We start from the raw sequence: 19,211 nt of genomic DNA, 5'->3' as shown, positions 1-19,211 counted from the left end.
CCCCTAATACCTCCCAGCCAATCAGGCCCTCCCTTGGTTTGCAGACAAACCCTGGGGAATTGTGGAATATGTGTTTACTGGGGCAAAACTGACCCTGGGGCAATGAGTCAGAATTGGTCACAGTTCTCCCAACAGTAAGCTCGCTGCCTGGACTTTTAGCCTACGGGCATAAACATCAATGCAAGGGCAGAGCCAGCTGCACATGGTGATGTGACCCTAACGTTCGACTGCCGAGGTGCTGGTCGATGGTTTCTCCGCAAGTGGCAGGCAAGCCTCCCGCTGTGACAGTGCTAACCACAGCTCTCTCAGAAAGGGAATTGGATATACATTCCAAAAAGGGAAAGGTTTGCAGGGCTGTGGTGCAACCAACGGGGGAGCAGGGCTAATTGGGTAGCTCAGCACCGGCACGATGGGCTGAATGGCCTCCTTGGGTGCTGTAACATGCTGTGACTCAATGAAAACTGTGGAGGTGAAAAGTCATTGACTTGATATTGCCCGATCTGCAGCAATTTTCTTTGATATTTTCATCCAATCTATATGCTGACCAATGCTGTACGAATTACCTGAAATTTGGTGGGGTTGGGGGGGTGGGTGAGGGGCACCAGTAAATTGGTCATCACAGCAGCAATGCTAATTCTCTTGATGCAAAACAGAATCTTATTTTCCCTTCATCGCTGATGGTTTCAATGGTGTTCCATCATAACCAGAGGTTACTTTCCTTTCATGGGATGTAGGGCATCGCTGGCTAGGCCAGCGTTCATTGCCCATCCCTAACTACCCTCGGATTGAGTAGCTTGCTCGGCCATTTGACCTGGAAGAAGTGACACTGTGGGTCTGGAGTCACGTGTGGGCCAGACCAGGTGAGGGAGAGCAGATTTCTTTCCCTAAAGGGGCATTGGTGAACCAGGTGGGTTTGGGCTTTTCCCACGATCAACTTTTTATGGTCATCATTGGGCTTCTTGGTTCTGCCGTGGTGGGAATCTGAGTAACAACATCGCTACACCACTGCCTCCCCAACCCTAACTGGCCCTTGAACTTGCTAGGCCATTTCAGAGGGCAGTTAAGAGTCACGTCCAGACCAGGTAAGGCTGGCAGATTTCTTAAGTTACTTAACCAGTTTCCCCACCACACCACCTTCTCTGTGCCACTGGTTTTAGTTCCAGACGAGTTATTTCATGGTTCATCTTTATTTAACTGTATCTGCCTCATGCTAGCCCAGCCATTTTAAAAAAAAATCAAATCCACCTGAACCTTTAGGATCCACGCACAAGTTACAGAGCAGAAACAGGCCATTCAGCCCAACTGCTCCATGTCAGGTTCACGGTTCACAAAGGGCCCTGCTCTCACCCTCCGTCATCTAACCCCGTCAGCGTATCCTTTTCGAATCCTCCCTCCCTCACCTGTTTATCTAGCACCGTAACTCCTGGAAACGAATGGGGGAAGGAAGTCAGCTCTGGACTCCAGCCGCTGGCGCAGGCCCGGTTTCTCCGGCCGCTTACATCATCGTTGCGCATCCCAAAGCCTCAGTGGCCCCATCCCCTCCCCCGCCCGCTCGCGTCACTATTCTCCTCACTTCCGGACGGGGGAAATGAGGAAAACGGCGAGGGGGGAGGAGGGGGGGTGCGGTTGAAATGAGGACAGCGGCAGTGGGGGAGGGTTTGGGGGGGGGGTGGTGTGGGGGGAGCGGTGTGGGGGCTCTCTGTATACCACTTTCAAAAGCTAATTATTTTGTTTCCCATAACAAAAACAGAATTACCTGGAAAAACTCAGCAGGTCTGGCAGCATCGGCGGAGAAGAAAAGAGTTGACGTTTCGAGTCCTCATGACCCTTCGACAGAACTTGAGTTCGAGTCCAAGAAAGAGTCGAAATATAAGTTGGTTTAAGGTGTGTTTGGGGGGGGGTGCAGAAAGAGAGAGAGAGAGAGAGAAGTGTTTCCCATGTTATGCCAGTTACCAGGTCTTAAGGCAGTATTGAGTTGGGGCGCTGCGTGCACTGGGGAACTCCCAAGGATTATTCAAGTTAACCTGGTGCTGCCACATTCTGGAAGCAGGCCATGACATCACTGACTCTGACATTCCGTCTGGGCATGTGCAGGAAGTGCGCCCCCTGGTCTTACAGCAGAAATAAACACAGCCTTCATCGAGCTTCCCCTTAAAGACATCGATGGTGGCCGCCTTGACCCATTCAAGTTTCTAAACCACACTCTGGATGAAAACTTTATCGTGCCTCCTATTTCAGCCTGGTCCGCTGACTCACCAGTCTGGATTTAGATGCTCTCACAGACATCGTTTCTGGTCACGACAGAGCAGGTCATGACCCATTACCCAGTCACCACCACCATCGCCAGTGTGCAGTGACTGCAGTGTTTTTTTTTAAATTATTCGTTCATTGGATGTGGGCATCGCTGGCTAGGCCAAAACATATTGCTCAGCCCTTATTGAGGGGGCACTTAAGAGCCAACCGCCTTGATGTGGGTCTGGAGTCACGTGTAGGCCAGACCAGGTAAGGATGTCAGATTTCCTTCCCTAAAGGGCATTAGTGAACCAGATGGTCATCATCAGACTTTTTTTTTTATTGAATTTAAATTTCACCATCTGCCAAGGAGGGATTTTGAACCCAGGTTTCCAGAGGATTACCCTAGGTCTTCTGGAATACTAGCCCCGGCCAGGTCATTGAGTATATTTAAGACGGAGATAGATGGGTTCTTGATTGGTAAGGGGATCAAAGGTTACGGGGAGAAGGCGGGAGAATGGGGTTGAGAAACTTATCAGCCATGATTGAATGGTGGAGCAGACTTGATGGGCTGAATGGCCTAATTCCTGCACCTATGTCTTATGGTCTTATGGTCTTATAGTATACAATACCACAATGCCACCACCTCCTCTGTGTGTCATCTACCAGAGTCATTTTAACAGCAACTCCCCCACCCCATGACCTGTGGGACCAGCAGTCCTGTGAGGAATACCACAGCTCCCCCACCCCTGACACCATTCCATCATCGGCACTGGGTCAAAATCCCAGAATTCCTGAAATAACAGCGTTGTGGGTAGTGCAACGGACTGCAGGAGAAGGTCCAACATGGCCTTGGCAGGCCAACCGGAGATGGACAATAAATATTTGACTTGCCAGGGACACCCATTCCCCGAGAATAAATTAAAAAGGGAGGCTTCTGACACAGCGAGACCTGGAGTGCGCTGCCTGAAAAGGTGGCGGAAGCAGATTTAATAGTAGAGGCTGAGTCTTTAAATTTATTCAAGGCCGAGCTAGATTTTTGATAGATAAGGGGGTCAAGGGTTATGGGGGGCAGACAGGAAAGTGGAGTTGAGGCCACAACCAGATCAGCCACGATCTTATTGAATGGTGGCGCAGGCTCGAAGGACCGAATGGCCTACTCCTGCTCCTAATTTCCAGGTGTTCCTATGTTCCTAGTCCTCTGTCCTAGTAACTTCCAAAGGAAATTGGATAGATACATCCAGGGGTAGATTTATAAGATACGTAGAACAAGCAACAGGGTTAGATTAATTGGGCAACTCCTTCAATGTGTCGGCAGAGGCATTGATGGCCTGAATGGCCTTCTGTGCTGCTTAAGTCTGGAACCTTCTGGAATCTTCCACTGTGCAGCCGGTCAACTTAACGTTACAATTCGGGTGATGTTATTGGCTGGAAAGTTGGTGACCAGTGAAACACAGCCTTGAATGCTTGGCGAATGCCAGCCAGATTTTTCCACTGATGTCACTCACCGCCATTAGGTGACCAATAGCAACCGACAGTCCAATGGCAAGAGGTCCAGAGCCTGAGAGATCAGTCCTTCGTTTATCGGTGGTCGCAAAGACGCAGAGAACGAGCTGGAAAGTGATGATAATTTCAACGCCCAGACCCTGCACTGGAGTAACACCATCGCCTAGCTGGGAAAAAAAAGAGGGAAAACATGAAGAGTAATCATAAAAAAACTATCTTACAGAAGGAAACGGACGCAACTAGGGTGTCTGTCAGGAATCAATACTGTCCTTCTCAATCTGCTCTCTCTCACATTGAACGCTCAACACTGACCCTGCAGTATTCCCGACAGTGCAGCAGTCCCTCAGTACTAACCCTCTGACAGTGCAGCATTCCCTCAGTACTGACCCTCCAACATTGCAGCACTCCCTCAGTACTGACCCTCCGACAGTGCAGCACTCCCTCAGTACTGACCCTCTGACAGTGCAGCACTCCCTCACTACTGACCCTCCAACAGTGCAGCACTCCCTCAGTACTGACCCTCTGACAGTGCAGCACTCCCTCAGTACTGACCCTCTGACAGTGCAGCACTCCCTCAGTACTGACCCTCCAACAGTGCAGCACTCCCTCAGTACTGACCCTCCAACAGTGCAGCACTCCCTCAGTACTGACCCTCCAACAGTGCAGCCTCTCTCAGTACTGACCATCTGACAGTGCAGCACTCGCTCACTACTGACCCTCAACAGTGCAGCACTCCCTCAGTACTGACCCTCCGACAGTGCAGCACTCCCTCAGTACTGACCCTCTGACAGTGCAGCACTCCCTCAGTACTGACCCTCCCAGTGCAGCACTCCCTCAGTACTGACCCTTCGACATTGCAGCACTCGCTCAGTACTGACACTCTGACAGTACAGCACTCTCTCAGTACTGACCCTTCGACAGTGCAGCACTCCCTCAGTACTGACCCTCTGACAGTGCAGCATTCCCTCAGTACTGACCCTCCCAGTGCAGCACTCCCTCAGTACTGACCCTCCAACAGTGCAGCACTCCCTCAGTACTGACCCTCCAACAGTGCAGCACTCCCTCAGTACTGACCCTCCAACAGTGCAGCCTCTCTCAGTACTGACCATCTGACAGTGCAGCACTCGCTCACTACTGACCCTCAACAGTGCAGCACTCCCTCAGTACTGACCCTCCGACAGTGCAGCACTCCCTCAGTACTGACCCTCTGACAGTGCAGCACTCCCTCAGTACTGACCCTCCCAGTGCAGCACTCCCTCAGTACTGACCCTTCGACATTGCAGCACTCGCTCAGTACTGACACTCTGACAGTACAGCACTCTCTCAGTACTGACCCTTCGACAGTGCAGCACTCCCTCAGTACTGACCCTCTGACAGTGCAGCACTCCCTCAGTACTGACCCTCCCAGTGCAGCACTCCCTCAGTACTGACCCTCCAACAGTGCAGCCTCCCTCAGTACTGACCCTCTGACAGTGCAGCACTCCCTCAGTACTGACCCTCTGACAGTGCAGCACTCCCTCAGTACTGACCCTCCAACAGTGCAGCACTCCCTCAGTACTGACCCTCCAACAATGCAGCACTCCCTCAGTACTGACCCTCCAACAGTGCAGCCTCTCTCAGCACTGACCCTCTGACAGTGCAGCACTCCCTCAGTACTGACCCTCTGACAGTGCAGCACTCCCTCAGTACTGACCCTCCAACAGTGCAGCACTCCCTCAGTACTGACCCTCTGACAGTGCAGCACTCCCTCAGTACTGACCCTCTGACAATGCAGCACTCCCTCAGTACTGACCCTCTGACAATGCAGCACTCCCTCAGTACTGACCCTCTGACAGTGCAGCACTCCCTCAGTACTGACCCTCCGACAGTGCAGCACTCCCTCAGTACTGACCCTCTGACAATGCAGCACTCCCTCAGTACTGAACCTCTGACAATGCAGCACTCCCTCAGTACTGACCCTCTGACAATGCAGCACTCCCTCAGTACTGACCCTCCGACAGTGTAGCAGTCCCTCAGTACTGACCCTCTGACAGTGCAACACTCCCTCAGTACTGACCCTCCGACAGTGCAGCACTCCCTCAGTACTGACCCCCTGACAGTGCAGCATTCCCTCAGTACTGACCCTCTGACAGTGCAGCACTTCCTCAGGACTGACCTTTTGACAGTGCAGCCTCCCTCAGTACTGACCCTCTGACAGTGAAGCACTCCCTCAGTACTGACCCTTCGACAGTGCAGCACTCCCTCAGTACTGACCCTCCGACAGTGCAGCACTCCCTCAGTACTGACCCTCCAACAGTGCAGCACTCCCTCAGTACTGACCCCCTGACAGTGCAGCACTCCCTCAGTACTGACCCTCCGACAGTGCAGCACTTCCTCAGTACTGACCCTCTGACAGTGCAGCACTCCCTCACTACTGACCATCCGACAGTGCAGCACTCCCTCAGTACTGACCCTCTGACAGCACAGCACACCCTCAGTACTGACCACCTGACAGTACAGCACTCGGTCAGTACTGACTCTCTGAGGGTAGGATACTCAATCAGTACTGACCGTCCGACAGTGCAGCACTCACTCTGTATTGACCCTCTGACAGTGCAGCGCTCCCTCAATACTGACCCTGTGACAGTACAGCTCTCTGTCAGTATTGATCCTGTGACAGTGCAGCACTCCCACAGTACTGACCTTCTGACAGGGCAGTGCTTCCTCAGTACTGATCCTCCGACAGTGCAGCACTCCCTCATTGTTGACCCTCTGATAATGCAACAGTCCCTCGGTACTGGCTCTCTGATGGTGCAGAGCTCCTTCAGTACTGACCCCTGACAGTGCAGCACTCCCTCAGTACTGACCCTCTGACAGCACAGCACACCCTCAGTACTGACCACCTGACAGGACAGCACTCGGTCAGTACTGACTCTCTGAGGGTAGGATACTCAATCAGTACTGACCGTCCGACAGTGCAGCACTCACTCTGTATTGACCCTCTGACAGTGCAGCGCTCCCTCAATACTGACCCTGTGACAGTACAGCTCTCTGTCAGTATTGATCCTGTGAAAGTGCAGCACTCCCACAGTACTGACCTTCTGACAGTACAGTGCTTCCTCAGTACTGATCCTCCGACAGTGCAGCACTCCCTCATTGTTGACCCTCTGATAATGCAACACTCCCTCGGCACTGACTCTCTGATGGTGCAGAGCTCCTTCAGTACTGACTCTGTGACAGTGCAGCACTGTCTCGGTACTGATTCTCTGACAGGGCAGCGCTCTCTCAGAACTGACCCACCAATGCTGCAGAGCTCCCTCTGTACTGACTGACAGTGCAAAGCCTTCTCAGTACTGACTCTCTGACCGTGCATCACTCCTTCAGTAATGACCCCTGACAGTGCAGCACTCCCTCAGTACTGACTCTCTGACAGTGCAACACTCCCTCAGTACTGACTCTCTGACAATTCAGCACTCCCTCAGTACTGCCTCTCTGACAATGCAGCACTCCCTCAGTACTGACCCTCTGACAGTGCAACACTCCTTCAGTACTGATTCTCTGACAATTCAGCACTCCCTCAGTACTGACCCTCTGACAGTGCAGCACTCCCTCAGTACTGACTCTTTCACAACGCAGCACTCCTTCAGTACTGACCCTCTGGCAGTGCAGCACTCCCTCAGTACTGACCCTCTGACAGTGCAGCACTACCTCAGTATTGATCCTCCAAGCATTCCATCAATACTGCCAACTGAACCCACACTATAGTGCAGTAGTGAGAGAACGCTACACTGTCGGAGGTGCCATCTTTCATCTGTAGCATTAAATCGAGGCCTGCATTAGCCCTTTCGGGTAGGTGTAAGAGATCCCACTGCCCTATTTCCAAGAACAGGTTCACCCTGGCCATTGTTTATCAAGCAACCGACAAGTAGATTATCTGGTCATGACCCCATTGCTGTTTGTGGGATCTTGCTGTGCGTAAATTGTGCTTCCTAACTCACAACATTCAGCACAACTTCAAGAAGCATCTCATTGGCTGGAAAGTGCTTCAGAGCAGGCTGATGTCATAGAAGGTGCTACGCAAATGCAACTTCTATCGTTCTTCCATTGCTCACTTAGCCTTTTCTTCCATAGTATCCAATGATCGGGTTAGTGACATTATTCTGCCTTCTCACTGACAGGCACCATACCCAAACATGGGCACCTGTGGTAAAGTTGAAGAAAGAATTGTTTTAATAGCTGATGGGTGTCATTGGTAAGGCCAGCATTTACCCCCTCATTGGTCTTGAGGAGCTTGCTCAACCACTGCAGACAGCGTGTAAGAGTCAGCCACATTGACGTGAGCTGGAGTCACCTGTTAGCCCGAATGGGAAAAATACAGCAGGTTTCCTTCACAGGAAAAACGTTAAATTGAACACAAGCATAAGACCACAAGGAACAGGAGCAGGAGTGGACCATTCGGCCCATCGAGCCTGCTCTGCCCTTCAATATGATCCTGGCTGACCTTGGGCTTCGACTCCACTTTCCTGCCCGCTCTCCATATCCCTTAATTCTCCGAGAGACTAAAAATCTGTCTGTCCCGGCCTTAAATGTATTCAACAATGGAGCAGCCACAACTCTCTAGGGTAGAGAATTCCAAAGAGTCACAATCCTTTGAGTGAAGAAATTTCTCCTCATCCCAGTGCTAAATGGGATCAGCCATTTATCCTGAGACTGTGTCCCCCGTGTTTTAGATTCCCCCAACCGGCAGAAACAATATCTCAGTATTTACCCCATCAAGTCAGAAACTGAACTGTGCTAGCCATATAAGTACTGTGGCTACAAAAGCAGGTCAGAGGCTAGGAATCATGTGATGATTAACTCACCTCCTGACTCCCCAAAGCCTGTCCACCATCTACAAGGCACAAGTCAGGAATGTGATGAATACTCCCCACTTGCCTGGATGAGTGCAGCTCCCACAACACTCAAGAAGCTCGACACCATCCAGGACAAAGCAGCCCACTTGATTGGCACCACATTCACAAACATTCACTACCTCCACCACCAACACACAGTAGCAGCAGTGTATACCATCTACAAGATGCACAGCAGGAACTCACCAAGGCTCCTTAGACAGCACCTTCCAAACCCATAACCACTACCATCTAGAAGGACAAGGGCAGCAGACACATGGGAACACCACCACCTGGAAGCTCCCCTTCAAGTCACTCCTCATCCTGACTTGGAAATATATCGCCGTTCCTTCACTGTCGCTGGGTCAAAATCCTGGAACTCCCTCCCTAACAGCACTGTGGGTGTACCTACACCACATGGACTGCAGCGGTTTAAGAAGGCAGCTCACCACCACCTTCTCAAGGGCAATTAGGGATGAGCAATAAATGCTGGCCCAGCCAGCGACGCTCACATCCCGTGAATAAATCAAAAAAATGCCCCTTCAGAATTTTGTAGGTTTCAATGAGGTTGCTTCCCATTTTCTAAACTCCAAAAAGTTTACTAAGCCTCTTCATAGGATAACATAGCACAACTTGTGTCAGTACACCAGCTGGGAGCTGGTAACGCACAATGTAGGCTGACACTGCAGTACTGGTGAAAAGCTGCACTGTCAGAGGTGCCGTCTGTCAAATGAGTCCTTAAACGGAGGCCCCGCCTTTCCTCTCTGATGAACTTAAAGGATCCCCTGCTGCTATTCCAAAGAAGACCAGGGGAGTTCTCCAGACCTGTCCTTAAAAACCATCACAAATACAGATTATCTGGTCATTATCACATTATTTTTGTGGGAGCTTGCTGTACGCAAATTGGCTGCCATATTTCCCATGTTGCAACAGTGATAGCATTTCAAAGCTACATAATTAACTCTAAAGCATTTCGGGATGGTCTGAGACTGTGAAAGGCACTAGCCTTCATTTCTTTAAATTAAACTTTAATAGGTTCTCAGTAAGAGTACAGCCTGCAGTTCTGGACTCCACACTGTAGCAACAATATTAAAGTAGACGACACATCACAGGCTCAGTTGAATTATTTTTTATATCTGTTCTTGGGATATGGGCATCACTGGAAGGCCATTTTTTATTGATCAATGCTTAAATGCCCTTCAGAAGGTAATGTTAAGCCATCTTCTTGAAGCATTAAAGAACACCCACAGTGCCGTTAGGAAGGGAGTTCCAGGATTTTGATCCAGCAACAGTGAAGGAACGGCGATATATTTCCAAGTCAGGATGGTGAGCGGCTTGGAGGGGAACTTCTAGGTGGTGGTGTTCCCATCTATCTGCTGCCCTTGTCCCACTAGGTGTTAGAGGTCACGGGTTTTGGAAGGTGCCACTGTCCAGGGATCTCCCACAAATACTGACACATTCCTTGGAATCTCTTCCAACTATTGACAAGTTCTCCGGGATCCACTGCAAACACTGGCACACTTCAGGGAGCCCCTGCAAATACTGATAAACTTCCTGGGATCCCCAGCAATGACAGGCACCTTCCATGGGATTCCCTGTAAATAATGGGCTCAGGCTCTCTGGCCAGTGACCGGACCCTTTTACAATTTTTGAGCCGTAACTTCCAATCCAGGCTGAAGCATCGAAAGGTCAACGCAGCCTCTCTGGAGAAAGACTGTCAGCACAGAGGTGTTATCACTGGACTAGTATTCCAGAGACACAGGGTAATGCTCTGGGGACCAGCGTTCGAATCCCACCACAGCAGATAGTGAAATTGGAATTCAATAAAAAATCAGGAATTATAAGTCTAATGATGACTGTGAAATCATTGTCAATTGTTGTTAAAAACCCATCTGGGTCACTCATGCCCTTTAGGGAAGGAAATCTGCTGTCCTTACCTGGTCTGGCCTTTGTGTGACTCCCAGACCTACAGCCATGTGAGGTGGGTGAGTAGGTAAGTGAGATGGGTGAATGGATAGTTTATTTTATTTGCAGGGATTTCCCACAGAACTGCTGGGGATCCCAGGAAGTTATTCAGTATTTGCAGGGGATCTCAGAGAACCTGTCAATATTTGGAAGAGATTCCAAGGAGGGTGCCAGCATTTGCGGGGATCCCCGAATGTGACAATATTTGAAGAGAGTGTTGACACTTGATTCATCCACTTTTCAGCCTAATCCTGAATATTGATGCTATTTCTGCCGCTGAGAGTGCAGATTAATTCCACCTCCTCAAAGCGCACTCAGTGAAGGATTATTTCCTGCCAACTTTTCTGGATCCGATACAAATTTCTTGTACGAACAGCCCTTTGCTCTGGAGCTCAGAATCAGATAAAAAACGTCTGCTTCTATCTCATTCTTCCATAAAAGACGCTTTGAAATCTGCACGGTACAAAAGGAAGTCCCTATTTTTATGTCTGTATGACAATAGATGGGAAAGGTAGCATAGCGGTTAGGTTTCTGGGCTGGTAATTCAGAGTTCCTTGATTAATGATCTTGCAACACGACTTCAACTCCCATCACTGCAGCTGGGGGATCTTCTGACAACAGATCAAGTTGTGGAATGAGGTGAGGTACAGTCACTACCACCCTGGTGAAATGGAGGTGCCTCAGGCACTGCTCCTGGCTGAGATGAAGACAGGGGGACTGCTACTTAATGTTCCTCGGTAGGCAGGCCCCTCTAGTGTCAGGCCTTCCTCTCTATGGCTACCTGTGGTCCACTTTTGCAAGTCAAGAGATACTGGAACTATCCCCCTTATAACTGAAAGTAGACTGTCTCCTGACAGGCCAGCTCACTCCTCTGGCTCCTTGGCAAGATCCAGCACCGTTGCAAATCCAAAAGTTTCCGAAACTCCACCGGTATCACTCAGCACATTTTCTCCACTCACCCCTGCACCAGCACAGAAAGAAAGACGAACGCACCTCTGCCTGAAATTTGCAGGGTTAGCCCCTTTAACTAGTGATAGGGGAGGAGACCTTCAAGCAGATAAACGCCTGCTCAGTTTGGAGAGATTGAGAGCTGTTAAGAGAATCTACACAGAGCAAAATGGCAGATCCGTGTTAGAATACAAGGACTGGGAGCAGGAGTAGACCATACAGCCTATCAAGCCTGCTCCGCCTTTCAATAGGATCATGGCTGATATTGGGCTTCAATTCCATTTTCCCTTGATTCGAAAGACCAAAAATCTGTCTATCCCAGCATTAAATGTATTTAACGATGGGACTTCTACAACCCTCTGGGGTAGGGAATTCCAAAGATTCACATCCCTTTGCATGAAGAAATCTCTCCACGTTCTCAGTCCTACATGATCGGCTCCTTATCCTGAGCCTGCGGCCCCCGTGTTTTAGGTTCCCCGAACAATCTCTCAATTACAGATTCATGGATATTTTAAAGAAATTATAAATTTTCCTTAGTGCTAGAGGCTGTTTAAAGCCAGTCTTCACCCACTCGGAGTGTTGCCGGGATACACATGGCAACTGCTTCCAGGTGACATTTTTTGACTTTCGGCAAAGGGATGGAAGGGGTCACCAGCAGGGCTAACAAGCAGCACTTATTCAGCAACAACCTGCTCACTGACGCCCAGTTTGGGTTCCACCAGGGCCACTCGGCTCCTGACTTTATTACAGCCTTGGTCCAAACATGGACAAAAGAGCTGAACTCCCGAGGTGCAAGTGACAGCCCTTGACATCAAGGTAAAGTTAGACTGAGTGTGGCATTAAGTTGCCATAATAAATCTGAAATCAATGGCAATCGGGGGGGTAAACTGCTCACTAGAGTCATACCTAGCACAGAGGTTGTGGTTGTAGGAGGTCAGTCATCTCAGCTCCAGGACATCACTGCAGGGGTTCCTCAGGTTAGTGTCCTCGGCCCAACCATCTTCAGCTGCTTCATCAATGACCTTCCTTCCATCGTAAGGTCAGAAGTGGGGATGTTTGCTGGTGATTGCACAATGTTCAGTTTCATTCACTACTGATCAGATACTGAAGCAGTCCATGTCCAAATGCAGCAAGACCTGAACAGGCTTAGGCTGATAAGCAGCAAGTAACATTCATGCAATTATGAGGTAATGCCCATTTCCAACAAGAGAGAATCTAACCAGCTCCCCGTGACATTCAGCTGCATTACCATCGCTGAATTTGACATCATTAAAATCCTGGGGTTTACCACTGATGACAGATTTAGCTAGGCGAGCCATAAAAATACTGTGGCCACAAGAGCAGGTCAAAGGCTGGAAATTCTGTGGCAAGTAACTCATTTCCTGACTCTTCAAAGCCTCTCCACCAGCTACAATGACACAAGTCAGGAGTGTGATGGAATACACCCCACTTGCCTAAATGAGTACAGCTCCAATTATGCTTGACAGTTGATCAATGCCCCATCTACCACCTTAAATATACACTCCACCACCGATGCACAATACAGCAGTGTGTACCACCTACGAGATGTACTGCAGCAACTCACCAAGGCTCCTTAGACAGCACCTTCCAAACCCACAACCACTACCAACCAGAAGGACAAGGGCAGCAGACACATGGGAACATCACCACCTGGAAATTCCCCTCCAAGACACTCACCATTCTGGCTTGGAAATATATCGTCATTCCTTCACTGTCGCTGGATCAAAATCCTGGAACTCACTTCCTAACAGCACTGTGGGTGTACCTACACCACATGGACTGCAGTGGCTCAAGAAGGCAGCTCACCCCCACCTTCTCAAGGGCAACTAGGGATGGGCAATAAATGCTGGCCCAGCCAGCGAAGCCCACATCCTGTGAAGGAATAAAGAAAGGAGGCCAGGAAGAGAGCTGAAATCAAGAATGTTAATTTTAAAATTGAGTCTTTCAGGATTCAAGGGCTGAAGTTCTTCAATTCCTAACTTAGAAGGGGAGGAGGGGGTGTCATGCACAAAACCATAAATCTTACGAGAGAATTAACTTTTGTTTAATTGGTTTTAAAGTAGGAAGGTAAAGAGTGTCACACACAGAATGACTGAGCCAGAAGAAACGTCTAGTTGAAAAAAAAAATCACAAGGGTCAGTTTTGTGAACTGAGTCTCTTTTGTTGGTTTTCAATGAAATCGTTTTCCCGGTCGTGAATTTTAAATGCTGGTTAAGCCAACAATAACACAAATCAGGCTGGCTAGCTCTCGATGGCCCAGTTCGATCCATATGCCCCCATTCTACCCTGGCACCTCTCTGCCAGACTAGGCTTGATGGCAAAGGACAAAACGTTGTGAAACTAGGCAAAAATAAGGTGATGCAGTGCGTTGTGCACGGCATAGGGAACAAACACAAAAGATAAAATCGCATTGCTAAATTTTCAGAATAAACAAGTTAAAGTAATCACGTGGCTTGTTTAATGGGTTTATAGATGCCAACAAGCCAACCGGATTTCACGAGTTCTCTATTACCTGCACCGAACAGTTATAATTGCAGGTTTTTATAGAATCATCCTCCATGCCTGTGAGTGGACCTTGCTCACTAAGCTTTGCAAGTGAAGGATTTTGGACTTTTAATGCTGACTTCTAAGAGAGAATGGACTTGAAACCCTGAGTATGGACATTTTTTAAGAACATAAAAAATTGCCCTTTGCTGGTGCAGAGCTTGAGTTTTGCTGGAAATAGAGGCATTTTTTTTTGTCGAAGCTTTTCATTTTGACTCATCAGGACAATTCTCAGGAGAATACCAAGTGCGGTGTAAATATGTCGTTTTCCCTGACATTGGCATTTTCTTGTGAACTGTCCTGATGAGTGCAAAGTAAAAACCTTCGACAAAAGACGTCTCTTTTTTTCAGCAATACTCAAGTTAAAAATCGGGGGAGTACAGCCCCTCAAACCTGTTCCATCGTTCGACACGATCATGGCTGAACTTCTGCCTCAAATCCACTTTGCTGCCCTTTCCCCACATCCCTTGGTTCCTTGAAAGACCAGAACTCTGTCTATCTCAGCCTTAAAAGTATTCAACAATGGAGCAACCACAGCCCTTTGGGGAAGAGATCTACAGGCGAAGGCAACCAAGACCTTTCATTACAATGGGTAACATAGGAGCCAGCAAGTTCTTCAAAGTACTCTTCATAAGACAGTCCCATCATCCCCCAAAACATGTCTGGTGAACATTCATTGCACTTCCTCTATGGCAATAATTTCCTTTCTGAGGTAAGGGGACCAAAACTGCACAGTACTGCAGGAGCAGTCTAACCAAGCTTCTATATAATTGAAGCAAGACTTCACTACTCCTGTACTCAAATCCTCTTCGACAAAGGCTGACATACCACTAGCCTTCCTAGCTGCTTGCTGCACCTGTATGTTAGCTTTCAATGGCTTATTGACGAGGACACCCAGGCCCCTTTGTACATCTGCACTTTCTAATCTCTCCCCGTTTAAGAAATACTCTGCACATCTGTTCCTCTGACTAAATATGATATGATATGATAACTTCATAATTTCCCAAATTATATTCCATCTGCCATGTTCTTTCCAGTGATCCAGTAGAACCAGTGATCTGTCACCCTCTTGTAGCTAAGGGGAGCAATAATCCTGGCTTTGATTGGAAGGCCTGCGCCACCTGGACCTTGTGACTTGACGTCTGATGGGTTAAAGGGTCGTTGACTGAAGCCAGTCAAGGTCATCGTCAATATGTGAACAGTCACTCCGGTACCAATGTTAAAAGAAGTATCAAAGCCTTGAGTTTGTACCATATTGATGAGCGGCCTGGATTAAGGTTATCTACTTCCCCTAAGAACTCTGTAGGGTCGTTGTTTTCTAGACTTCCCATTTCTGGGAAGGAATATGCTTCATAAGTTCTTCCTGGTCTTTGACTTCGACTAGAATTGCTGCATTCTGCGCCCCCTGATGGGCCACCTTGACGTCTATCCTTGTTTATCTTGCCACCACACTTTTACGCCCTTTTGCATGACTTGGTGGGCTTTCTTGGGGGGGGGGGGGGGGGGGGGGGGGGGGGGGTTTGGGGGGTTGGGGGTTCGCTGCCCTTGGGCCTACCCAGTCAACAGAGTCACGTGGAGCCTTGAAGTCACCCCAAATTATAGTTCGATTCAGTGCTTGGAGTCGAACTTCCTGCTCGATGATGGGGTCCCATGATGGGTTAAATAATATATTAAAGGCGGTATTGTTAAAATTAAAACCTGTGGAGGATTCCTGCACAACCTGCCTTAGGAGAATGTCGTCTGCTACTGGACCAACTGCATAAAGAAAGGAACTAACTTGAATCTTTGGCTCTTCTTCACGAAGACCTGATGCTATTCGGTTTCTATAATACACCGCCCCACCCCCTGCTGGTTCTCTGCAGGCGCTCGAGGCAGTCAAACGGATGCGGTAAGGGTAGGGACTGTTCACCAGGTACAGTTATCATTACCTCTCTCCAGTAAGCCTCCTTCTACCACCAAAAATTTCTCAAGCTACTTCCAAAGGTTGCATCTGTGGTCCCTTTGCTAACACTGATGTGTCTTTTTACATCAACATCTCTGCCGCTGAGATTGGGTCCTTCTGCCTTGGACTCTAGACTTGGTTCTGAGACAGACTGTATCTGCTTAATGCTTGTTTATTAATACTACATCTAAACAGGTTATAGAGTAGGCACGTTTCCAACATCTCTCTCCCGAGAGTCCATCACACGATTGATTGATGTCAGTAGTACATCATCAACTACGTCATACATTTGCATATCCCATTTGTTAACCCTTTATACGATACATATAACCTAACCAACCAGCGCAATCCTGAGGGAACGCAGCATTCAGACATGGTGCCATGTGCCATGATGTGAAACCAAGGTACAGTCTACATTTTCCAGTGGTTTAGGAGGACGTTGAGAATGCCAGGGGCATTATCCAAAGATGAACCAAAGAAGTCCTCCCAGTGTCCCGGCCAACAACACTCAAAGCTGATTGACTAGTGGTTGGTACTTGTTTATCATTGCTGCTGCATCTGACTGCACAACGAAAGTTACTGCACTCTGAAAGAGGGACCATTGAACATGAAATGCTCCAGAGGCTTCTGAGAGATCGCATAAAGCGCTGTATGAGCATGTTATGCCTTTTCATTTTTATTAGCTCATGGAACATGGGCATCACTGGCTGGGCCAGCATTTGTTGCCCATTCCTAATTACCCTTGAGAAGGTGGTGGTGAGCTGCCTTCTTGAACCGCTGCAGCCCACGTGGTGTAGGTACACCCACAGTGCTGTTAGGGAGGGTGTTCTGCTTTACTAGTCCAGCAACATAACAATTGTGTCACGCTTAGAGGCTAGGCAGCTGGAGGCATGTCTATTTTTTTCGTTTGTGGGATGTGGGCATCACTGGCTAGGCCGGCATTTATTGTCCATCCCTAATTGCCCTTGTTCAGGGGGCATTTTTAACAGTCAACCACATTGCTGTGTGGGTCTGGAGTCACATGTAGGCAAGACCAGGTAAGGACAGCAGATTTCCTTCCCTAAAGGACATTAGGTTTTCAGGACAATCAACAATGGTTTCATGGTCACCATTAAATATGTCTGTAACTGGGGGAGCAATAAAAATCAGGGGGCTGTAGCAGAGGTTGGTATGGGAGGTGTACAAAGATCACAAAGGGTTGGAGGACTGGAGATGCATGTTAAGATACAGCAACAAGAGTTTTAGGTGAGCGTCAGTTCAGCGAGAACAGAAGAAATCAGCCAGGAGAGCAACAGAATGGCAAAGTCTTGAAGGAACAATGGGTGAAGGTTATAGCAGCGGATGAGCTGAGGCACGGGTGGAGACTCTGGCCTTTTAAATAAAACCAACAGTTTAACGGAATGGTGCCAGAAACTGTCGACAAAAAACAGACATATTTTTTCTCTTACTGTTTAATTTCCCAACCGCAGGATCACCTAACCAATACCACCACACGAATCTTCCAGACTTTGAAACTTTTCGGGCATCAGGACCATTATTGGGTGCCGACCCCACTCGCAGCAGCAACGGGACTTCCCGAGCAATCTTACCTCTTTTTGAAACCCAATAATGGTCAACCCATTACCCGTTAAACGCCCCATTCGAAAGGGGCAGGTTTACCTCATTGTAACAAAAAAAACAGGAGCTTTTTAAAGGGAACGTATCAAATTGAAATGACGTATCTCCGGGGGTGACGATGATGCACTCCTGCCCCACCCCCACCGCCCCCCCCCAACACCCCCTGGCACCCGCCGGTTGCGGAGGTCCTCAAGAATGCCAGCGTGTCCTCCCTCCCCAGGGAAACCTGGACACCGACACTGCCTCGGGAGAGAGGCTGAACCTCAGGGCGCAAATCTTACATGGGGTGGCCATTATCAGGCCCCCGGCTCTGAGAGCAGCATCCAATTAGGGATGAAGGGCAGGCTCCTGGGGCAAGGGGGTGGATACAGCTTAGCCCATTGCTGATGTAGCCAGCAACTCTCACGGTGCCGTCGGCGAGAGCACAGCTTAGGGACAAGCAGCGGGAGTGGCAGAGGAACAATGGTGTCGCCATCATTGTCCAGGGAGTGGCAGGTATTAAGGTGCTGTTGGTAGTTGGGTCTTAAGACAGATTGAGCTTGTTTTCGACACGGAGCTTCAGTGGGTACTACAATGTGGTCAACAGAAATTTGATGGAAAAATTGGCATCGGTCTTAGCAGACACACTGAAGTAAAAGAGAGGCTTGCAATCCTTGCATCACTGACTTACCTCAAAAGCCCTTCCATGCTGTGGCCTCCTTAAACTCAGTATTTAACCTCAAAGCACTTTACAGCCAACGAAGTACTTCTGAAGTGTAGCAGGTACAGCAGCCAAACTGCGCACAGCAGACTCCCACAAACAGTAATCTAATAATGACCAGATAATCGGCTTTCAGCGATGGTGGCTGTGAGATGAATATCGGCAGAACATTACACTTCTCCAAAATCAGGCCAGGTGAGCTTTCCTGTCGCCTTAGCCTCAGTTTAAAGTTTTATCTGAAAGACGGCACCTCCGACAGTGCAGCCCTCCCTCATGACCACACTGAAGTATCAGCCTAGATTATGAGTGGGACTTGAATCGATGGCTTTGTGACTCAGAGTTGAGTGTGTTATTCACTGAGACACAGCTTTCTCAATTAACTTTTGGTTAATTGGGAGAATATACTACCTGCTGCCTCCAAAAGTGTCAAGCAAGACTAGGTACACATTTTTTTTTTTATTCATTCACAGGATGTGGGCTTCGCTGGCTGGGCCAGCATTTATTGCCCATCCCTAATTGCCCTTGAGAAGACCCAGCGACAGTGAAGGAACAGCGATATATTTCCAAGTCAGGATGGTGAGTGACTTGGAGGGGAACTTGCAGGTGGTAGTGTTCCCGTGTGTCTGCCGCCCTTGTCGTTCTAGATGGCAGTGGTTGTGTGTGTGGAAGGTGCTGTCGAAGGAGCCTTGGTGAATTCCTGCAGTGCATCTTGTAGGTGGTACACACTGTTGCTACTGTGCATCGGTGGTGGAGGGAGTGAATGTTTGTGGATGTGGCACCAATCAAGTGGGCTGCTTTGTCCTGGATGGTGTCAAGCTTCTTGAGTGTTTTGGGGGCTACATTCATCCAGGCAAGTGGGGAGTATTCC

The 19,211-nt window shown here is 48.8% G+C and overlaps 1 protein-coding gene across 1 annotated transcript in view; it reads right to left on the bottom strand.

Annotated features, from left to right (window-relative positions):
* Positions 1-19,211, bottom strand: part of LOC121276126 (aquaporin-1-like) — a 51,555-nt gene that overhangs the window by 25,968 nt on the left and 6,376 nt on the right. The window contains exon 2 of the mRNA XM_041184136.1: positions 3,741-3,905. Within this exon, the coding sequence (XP_041040070.1) occupies positions 3,741-3,905 (165 nt within the window). The remainder of the gene's footprint in view (positions 1-3,740; positions 3,906-19,211) is intronic.

The sequence above is a fragment of the Carcharodon carcharias genome, chromosome 3 (assembly GCF_017639515.1).
Source record: "Carcharodon carcharias isolate sCarCar2 chromosome 3, sCarCar2.pri, whole genome shotgun sequence".
NCBI classification, from domain to species: Eukaryota; Metazoa; Chordata; class Chondrichthyes; order Lamniformes; family Lamnidae; genus Carcharodon; species Carcharodon carcharias.
The sequence above is the reverse complement of the archived record's forward strand: the minus strand, read 5'-3'. Positions and strand labels throughout refer to the sequence as shown.